The sequence below is a fragment of the Primulina huaijiensis genome, unplaced genomic scaffold (assembly GCF_012295235.1).
Source record: "Primulina huaijiensis isolate GDHJ02 unplaced genomic scaffold, ASM1229523v2 scaffold32777, whole genome shotgun sequence".
NCBI lineage: Eukaryota > Viridiplantae > Streptophyta > Magnoliopsida > Lamiales > Gesneriaceae > Primulina > Primulina huaijiensis.
In genome coordinates this window covers 13,322-21,877 of record NW_027357677.1, presented here as the reverse complement: position 1 = coordinate 21,877, position 8,556 = coordinate 13,322, and the positions used below count along the sequence as shown (strand labels likewise).

Genomic DNA, 8,556 nt, shown 5'->3' with positions numbered 1-8,556 from the left:
TTTTTTTTTTTTTTTTTTTTTGTACTAGCCCGATTATGTTTTGCCAAGTTAAAGTTCTGTTTTGCTTTCCAGCTTGTTTTTACTTTTTGTTTCATTCGTGTGTGTTTTTCTGGACACAAAAAAGTGGACAGTTTGTGAGTGGATGTTTAGATTTGGTTTATGATTTAGGTATGCTGCTTTAAGGAGACAACTTCTGGTTGATCCACACGTTCCAAAAGATGGAAGCAATTCTCCTGATCTTGTCATGGACAACCCCCTTTCACAAAATCCAGGTCTGATTTATTTTATTACGATAAAAACTAGAGATTTTGACTATCCCCTTTCACAAATCCCTGCTGAGGTCTATTATTTCTATTTAAACTTTTACTGTACCAGCTTCTAATGAATGATGTGCGTGTAATTTGATATGAGTTTATTGCCTGAGCTTTCCTTGTTGCTCTCTTGTCAAGAACCTCATAGACTGATTGCTAAGAGGTTCTTTTTTCATAAACTCAAATTTCTGTATTTTAAGCTATGTTATTGGTCCTGCAGACAGCATGTGGGGTCGCTTTTTCAAAAATGCTGAATTGGAGAGAATGGTTGATCAAGATTTGGCACGTTTGTATCCCAAAAGAGGCAGCTATTTCCAGACTAGTGAATGCCAAGGCATGTTGAGGCGAATGCTGTTGCTTTGGTGCCTTAGACATCCGGAGTATGGTTACAGACAAGGTACGTAAATGATTGATTTGCACCCTTTCTTGTTTCCGTTTAATCCAAAGCAAATTGATCAACTTCTTCCCGGAAGCTCTCAATTCTCTATGGGTTTTCTTAAAGTTCAGAAGTTTAACTATTTTTCAACTCTTCAACGATTTCGCCATTTTGTTTTCTACAGGAATGCACGAACTATTGGCTCCGCTTTTGTATGTTCTTCATGTTGATGTCGATCGTCTCTCAGAAGTGAGAAAAGCTCATGAAGACCACTTTGCTGATAAATTTGATGGTTTTTCATTTCATGAAAATGACTTGACTTATAAGTTTGATTTTAAGAAATTCTCCGAATCCTCACAAAAGTGGAATGGGTTCGAAAAGAATTATGCAAAATCCAGTAGTCTCAGTGAACTTGATCCAGAGATACAAACCATTGCATTATTAACCGATGCCTATGGAGCAGAAGGTGAACTTGGAATCATAATATCAGAGAAATTTATGGAACATGACGCTTATTCTATATTTGATGCCTTAATGAATGGTGCTGGAGGTGCCGTTGCAATGGCCGAGTTCTTCTCTCCTTTACCTTTTAACAGTTCCAATAGCGGAATTCCGCCGGTAATTGAAGCCTCTGGTGCCTTATATCATTTACTTTCCATTGTTGATTCATCTCTTCATAGCCATCTTGTTGAATTAGGGGTTGAACCCCAATATTTTGCTCTCCGCTGGCTACGAGTGCTGTTTGGACGCGAATTTTCTCTGGAAGACCTTTTGGTGATCTGGGACGAAATTTTTTCCCATGAAAATACCAAATTTACCAAAGCGATTGACTTTAATGAAGACTCCTATTCTGGAGTCCTCTGTTCGTCTAGGGGCGGATTCATTTCTGCATTTGCAGTTTCCATGATGCTTAATTTGAGATCTTCATTGCTTGCCACTGAGAATGCTACCGCCTGTCTTCAAAGATTGTTGAATTTTTCTGATACTATAAATCTTGTGAAACTCATAGAAAAGGCAAAATCCTTTCAAGAACTGGCAGTAGAAGCGAACAAATCAAATTCCCCGATTATTCATTCTGGATTATATGACTCAAGAAAGTCTACGAACCACAGGGGTCATAGCCTTTCTCTAGATTTGGCTGCTTCTCCTTTAACGCCTCTGAATATGGTGCGTGAAAGCTACTGGGAAGAGAGATGGAGAGTTCTGCACAAGGAAGAAGAGCAGAAGCAAGATTCTGTGGAAAAACATGTTCCATACCGAAAAAATGGTTGGTCAGAGAAAGTAAGAGTACGCCTAGCCCGAACTGAATCTGATCCTTCCCCCACAAAGAAAAATGAAAGAACTAAAATTCCTAAGCCATCAGTTAGGAGAAGTTTATTGGAGGATCTGGAGCGGCATCTTGGTTTAGATGAAGATAAAGAAACTGAAGCTTGTAATAAAAATGTACATCAGGATCCTGTTGAGGTGAATGGACTAGGTGATCTTAATGAAAAGAACTTAAGCAACGACTTAAGTGATGGCAGGAGTGAAGAAACTTCTTCCAATTTTTCATCTCCACCAAGTCCTACTCATGCAAGTAGTGTTCAAGAAATCGAATCAGGAAGTGGTGTGGCACCAAACTCCTCCATTGATATTGTTCACTCTAATGACTCTGAGTCATGTGAGAATGACCAAGAGTCGTCTCCACTTCCCATCTCTGATCCGCTGGATGGGCTGTCTTCGAAGAGTACAGAAAATGAAGATTCCATTGGAAAATCAGCAACAAGCACGGAGAGAAAGCCTATATCGGGTAAATTCCAATGGTTGTGGAAGTTTGGGAGAACTGCTAGTGAGGGAACATCTGAGAAAAAAAGTGCACACGAAGATGCAAAAACTAGCAACGGTGGAGATACTGAGAACAATGTAGCTGGTTTTTCAACTGCTGATGCATGTGTTGGATCTTCTCGAATAAGCAAGGCAGAGACAGTTGATCAGAATGTCATGGTTAGCTTGAGAAATCTTGGCCAATCCATGCTGGAGAACATTCAGGTACAACAATTTATATATTACATATAGTGGCATAACTGGAATATTTGCAGGGTTGAAACTGGAATTCGAAAAACTCATAGGGATAAAATTATATTTTTGTATATATAATAATAATATTAACAATAATTAATAATGATAATAATAATAATAATAATAATAATAATAATAATATGAGTTAGTAGAAAAATTTAAGAGGGGTGTGATCATCCATGTCCTTCCCGGTGTGGCTGCGTCACTAATTACAGAATTATATAAGAATGCAGGAAAATATAGTTATAGTCATATCATCTCTCAAAATCAAATGAAATTGTCAAATGCATGTATCGGTGACACAACAGGATGATCGGTTCTATAATTTGATATTCGATCAATCTTGAACTTGTTCGTATGAATCTTGCAGGTGATCGAATCAATTTTGCCACAGGATCAGCGTGGTCAAATTGGATCTTTGGATAACTTCTCAAAGAACGGTATCGTCGGGAAAGGACAAGTGACAGCCATGGCTGCACTCAAAGAGCTTAGAAAAATCAGCAATCTTTTATCTGAGATGTGATTGTGTTATGCATCCATTGATGTTGTCACGGCTTCTCTCTCGAGTAGATTAGATTAAAAAAAAACAGTCCCTCGTTTCCAATTATTTTTTGCATGAACTTCAAATTTTGATTGTATTATATATAGCCATGCATGAATGTACAAATTCCATCTAATAATAAGGTAAAAATTATGAATAAGAATGAGCTTTTGCAGATTATCGACATGGTTCTCTGCTGCAAATGTTTTTGTTCCCAATCGTTCAAGGACTTTTCTGTCAAGTCCATTTTGATTTTCGCCAGCCGTAATGATTCTTAAACTTCACGAATCTGGTCTGATGAACATGTCAATAGTATTAAAACATTAGAAACGAACAGTTTCAACTTTAAAGCACTGAAAGTCATGAGATAATTTTTTCATTTTCCCCCCCAAATTGATCCATCTTTTGACCTAATTTTAGTTCCTTCCCCTGAGTTTCTGCCTCAATCCCCCGGATCTAATCGTTTGGTACTGTCTTGTCCTATCATGATGAACATGGATACTATCTCAAAACTTGGTGCTAAATAGTGCTTTAGTAAATACCATTTTTCAAAGCAAATATAAGATACATATTTAGATAGAATGGTAATTTTTTTACAGAATAACTGAATCGGAGTATAAAGCTATTTTTGTGATTTTCCAGCTTCTGACTTTGATGAGAATTTCTTCAAGTATTCTTTAAAAAAAAGGGTTAGTAGATGAGAATAAAATATAATCAGTAAACATGCAATAAAACATTTTTGTATAAACCCTTCTTCTCCATTTTCCGATTGCAGCAAACAAAGTTGAAAGACCAACATTTTTAGGCTTTCCATACTTAACAGCCTAATCTACATTGTGAAAGCCAGGGAGAAGCGAAGTAATGAAACCAAATACAATCATTTGTATTTCCTTTACAATCACCCACCAACGGTTAGCAACCTCGCCTTGCCCAGCTTCTGCTGCATTCTGATTCTCGATACCCCTATTACCATCGTTGGCACGTTGATTCCCATCCTCACCTTCAAGTTGCTCCTCTGCCACGAAAAAATATCACATTGTTTGAAACTGAAACCGCAAATCCCTTGCATAATATTTCCGGAACATATGCAGCACCCAATAATCAAATTTTAACAGGATCGGCAAAAACGAACTCATTTTCAAATAGCAATCTTGCATCATATGCTTTTTTGGGACTTGAGAAAAGGATGGAAAATCAAATTTAACAATGGAGGGTAGGGTAGTTTACCTGCCATGCCAGCATTTTCATTTCCAAGTGCTTCACCAGCGGGTATATTGTCTGCCTGCACACCTGCCCTGGGTGGCTGGGGAGGTGCAGCTGCCCTTCTCATTCCTTGAGAAAGCCACCGAATCACTGGTGCAAGGGCTCCAGTTTGGTAACTGCATTATCGAAGAAAGAAAAAGAAAACTCTCAAGTTGTAAAACTAGATGCTGATGAATAAGCATGTGACGGGTGGATATACAAGCACATATAAAGAGCACAAATTCAATGTAAAGCACAGAGCAAAAACTAGATAGATGGTGGATAAATTAAAGAGTACCATAAATTACTCTCAACTACTTACAGGTAAACAAGTGAAGCCAAAAACACAAGGAGAGTAAGTCTTTGTTTAGATCCATCTTGGTTAAACAAGAAAATAACTGCTGTCAGCTTCAAAATTAGCAATACATCAATGTGGATGGCAATTTGAAACCTCCGAACAACAACTTGTCTTTGAGGTCCAGCCTCTTGTTGCTGTTGCTCCACAGCTTGTACCTGCTCTCTGCCTATCCCTCTGGTCTCTGGCAAACTACGTTCCCTGATACAGGCATTGTCAATACAAAAGAAAGGGAAAAAATTGAGTCCACTTCTCTACTAAATATTGTTTGTAATTGATATTCAGGTCACACAAACAAGTTAGAGCTAAACAAAGCAGCCCAAAGACTCAATTTGACATTTGGACAGTGTCAGAGGAAGGTCAACGGAACGTGCACGCAAATCATAACACTCTCTAAGCATTTGTCCGAATAGTGATTATTCCATGTAGTGGCATGTTTTACCAGGTTAAAAGTGATATCATAGATATTCCAGACAATGGATATAAGATGTAGACCACTGATGCACAAAAAGTCCATTACGTGCTAAGCTTATCTTTTCCTTCTCATATTTCTCCTACAATGGGTCAAGATTAAAGGGATTTTATATTATGGCTAACTTCATGTCTGCTGATCTGGTAAAGCATAGGAGACTGCCCCATCACAGTAAAGAATATAAATGTCAAACCTAGTAAAAATCATTAACAATAATACAATTACCAGATTATGCCGCATCAATTCTTTTGTTTGTAAAGATAGAAAATTATACAGCATAATATAAGTAATGCAAAAAATGAGATACTCACGTAGGTATATTGTAGGTAAAGGGAATGAGAGTGTTGGAAGGAAAACCAGTGCTAGGTTGCATAAATGGAAGAACGGGAACAGCATATAGGCCAGGCCCACGATTCATCTGCTCCTGGTCTTGCTGTGGAGGGAATAATCCGGGGACTAGTGAAGGGTACATTATTGGAAACAATGGAACATTACCATTTTGAGATTTTATGGCACCAACAGTTGGTACCTGTGACAGTGACAGGGATTAAACCAAAAGTTGGATATTAAGGAAGACGCACACGTGAAGTGCAATTTTTAGTCTTGACTGGAGAAAACTATTTGAGTTGTATTATATTCAGGCACTCAAAAAATAATATCCCGCTTCTGCATTCAAGGGTGTAATCACAGATTGCTTCTTGATTGTGAACACATAATGACACGTGGATATCCATGACTGGAAAAAGTAACACAGTAAATTAAAAATCTAGCTTGAAATAACTATTACAGCTCTTGAACTCATTTCTAGGTCCATTGAGGATACAAGAAATGAAAAGCATGTTTCAAATTGTCTGGAACACTTCTTTGGATTAGAATTAATCTGATATTTTATTGTGCATACAACAGCCAGTATCACTTGAATACTTGATAATGATTTCTCTTGTTCATTAAGCTTTCCAGCACTCTTTTATCCCTGGCTATCCATACCCAAAGCCATCAACTTCATAATTATTTATTTAGAAGTTCTTTGATTCAATAGAGGAGGAAGTTCAAAACTCATTAAGAAATTGCATCTACGAGAGGTCTTACAACTACTCTTCCAAAGGTGAAGGATACTACTACAAAAGACAAATAGACCAAAGTTCGGATGAAAGTAAAAATTCCATATTATTCGTAAAAATCCGTTCGAAAAGCAATCACAATCCTTACCCATCAACATTTTTGTTATTTGAAACTTAGCTCATAGATTAGAAAAGTCTAAAACGAGAAGAGTAGTTATACTTCCCCTATTATGTAAATCACCCATCTTAATTACCCCAACATCAACCTCCTTAAATTTCATACTCTTTAGGTTTAAAACCCTGAGCAATACAATAATGGAGATGTTGAATCACCGGCGAGGGAGACCTTTAAGTATCCAGGATTATTTTACAGAAAGATGGGGGGTTGACAGAGATTTATCATATTTAATACAAATAGGATGGTCGAAGTGGAGTAATGCGTTTGATATTCTGTCGTAAGGTACCCCTGAAACTCAAAGGGAAGTTTTTACAGAATAGCAGTATGTGTGCAAAGTTATATGGATCCGAATTTGGACAGTAAAGCAAACACATGAAGATTAGAGTCACAGAGATTAAGAAGCCAAGGTAGATGTAGGGACAATATAATAATAGATAGACTATGAAACAAATATATAAGAGAAAAAGTTGGAGTTATGCCTAACGAAGAAAAACTGAGGGAGACACGCTTGGCATAGTATGGACACGTACAATGGCGGCTGATGTAGGCTCTAGTTATGAAATATCGATATTAATAGACGAAGAGGAAGACTACAAAAAATTTGGATAATAACAATTAAGTATGATATTCGCTATCCAAATAAAGATGAGAATAATATGGGATAAGGCACAATGTCATAGAAAGATCCATATAGCCTACCACACTTAGTGGGATAAAGTCTTGTGTGTTGTTTTGTAGGTTTAAAACCAAGAGCAGGTTTGAACATTTGCTTGCATTATCCAAGATTCACAATGCAGCTGGGCACATTAGTTTCAGTCAACAAGATAACAGTTATGATTGATTTCACACAAAGTAAGTACATCCTTTTTCTGCAACATTTGAGATATTCAACAGTTCAACGGGAAGTTGTACTTGTAATAAAATCATAAGAATATCTTATACACGAAATTTCCATGATAAACACAACAAAACATACAAGAACTAAAACGTATATTTGATCAGCTAAACAAATTTTTTTTGTCCTTTCAAATTTAGATTTTTGCTTTCCCCTTTGAAACATGTTCATATCAACTCAAAACTAAATTTCATGGATTGCTTGGCCATCTAAGACTTCAAGCAGACATTATCAGCGTGCAACAGGCTTTTTAAAGTATGGATATTTAAACCTCCCACTGCACACACTTTTCACTTCGTTCTCGTACATGTACAATCCTCCTGGATTCCTACAAGCTCAATCATTTGAAAATCCAATGTAACAAAGCAGTCAAATCATTGAAACAAACCCACAATTATGGTCTCGTCAAAGGAAAAAATAATCAAACTTTTTGACAAAACTTCACGAATCAAGCACACGAAACCAGAAAAAATGAGCAAAAACACGACGTATGCCCAGAAAATCCTCATCGGAGCACAACAAATGCATCCACCGACAACCTTTATACAGAAGAACACACACCAAGATGTATAAAAGACAATTACAGCTTAGAAAGGATGAATAACCTCACCTGGGTTTTCTTATCGGCGGAGTCTCGAGAAGAAGATTGATCGGAAGACTGGGATTCGTGCCCTTCCGCCATTGCAAATCCCGCTCTGTGGATTCGTCGACCAGCTGTGTGCTTAATGATTCTTTTATTAATTTGCTATTATTATTTGGCTTTCTTCGTAGCTATGTGTTACAGCCAATAGAAGTTTGCCACATATGCAATTCCAGCACCTACACAAAATGACAGATATTATAAACTCTGTGAAAACGAAAAAATCACGGTAAAAAATAAAAATCTCAAACTCACAAAATATATTAAATTATTTATTTTATAAAATTTTGTCTACTCAATTGTGTGTTTTTCTTCACAAATTGAGAGACCTATTTATAGAATTTTTTTAGAAATAATCCAAAAATAAATACATTATTACATACATCATCACACACTAATTTTCAATATTTACAACTTTAATTTTCAA

At 36.8% G+C, this 8,556-nt stretch overlaps 2 protein-coding genes across 4 annotated transcripts; one reads left to right on the top strand and one right to left on the bottom strand.

The window, feature by feature from the left end:
* The first annotated feature begins 115 nt into the window (after positions 1 to 115).
* LOC140968188 (uncharacterized) lies at positions 116 to 3,489 on the top strand. Its single transcript, XM_073429068.1, has 4 exons — positions 116 to 272; positions 532 to 708; positions 872 to 2,715; positions 3,116 to 3,489. The coding sequence occupies exons 1-4, from the start codon at positions 245 to 247 to the stop codon at positions 3,266 to 3,268; spliced, it is 2,202 nt and encodes a 733-aa protein (XP_073285169.1). The 5' UTR covers positions 116 to 244; the 3' UTR covers positions 3,269 to 3,489.
* Positions 3,490 to 4,010: 521 nt separating this feature from the next.
* LOC140968189 (uncharacterized) lies at positions 4,011 to 8,244 on the bottom strand. Of its 3 annotated transcripts, none has more exons than XM_073429070.1 (6): positions 8,100 to 8,215; positions 7,761 to 7,817; positions 5,667 to 5,884; positions 4,851 to 5,075; positions 4,514 to 4,665; positions 4,011 to 4,301 (listed from the first exon to the last, which is right to left on the bottom strand). In XM_073429070.1, exons 1-6 carry the CDS (start codon positions 8,169 to 8,171, stop codon positions 4,111 to 4,113), a joined length of 915 nt encoding a protein of 304 aa, XP_073285171.1. In that variant the 5' UTR covers positions 8,172 to 8,215; the 3' UTR covers positions 4,011 to 4,110. The 3 variants fall into 3 exon arrangements, with proteins under 3 accessions (XP_073285171.1, XP_073285170.1, XP_073285172.1); XM_073429069.1 differs by having other exon boundaries at positions 4,851 to 5,084; positions 8,100 to 8,214; XM_073429071.1 differs by lacking the exon at positions 7,761 to 7,817 and having other exon boundaries at positions 4,851 to 5,084; positions 8,100 to 8,244.
* Between the last annotated feature and the right edge of the window lie 312 nt (positions 8,245 to 8,556).

Excerpts from the sequence above, each read along its gene's own strand:
- LOC140968188 (XM_073429068.1), top strand. The coding sequence starts at position 245 with ATGGACAACCCCCTTTCACAAAATCCAG. Across the intron at positions 273-531 it reads CCCCCTTTCACAAAATCCAG|ACAGCATGTGGGGTCGCTTT; the intron begins GTCTGATTTATT and ends TTGGTCCTGCAG. Across the intron at positions 709-871 it reads GGAGTATGGTTACAGACAAG|GAATGCACGAACTATTGGCT; the intron begins GTACGTAAATGA and ends TGTTTTCTACAG.
- LOC140968189 (XM_073429069.1), bottom strand. The coding sequence starts at position 8,171 with ATGGCGGAAGGGCACGAATCCCAGTCTTCCGATCAATCTTCTTCTCGA. Across the intron at positions 5,885-7,760 it reads AAAAGTGTGTGCAGTGGGAG|GTACCAACTGTTGGTGCCAT; the intron begins GTTTAAATATCC and ends TCACTGTCACAG. Across the intron at positions 4,302-4,513 it reads TGAAAATGCTGGCATGGCAG|AGGAGCAACTTGAAGGTGAG; the intron begins GTAAACTACCCT and ends TTTTCGTGGCAG.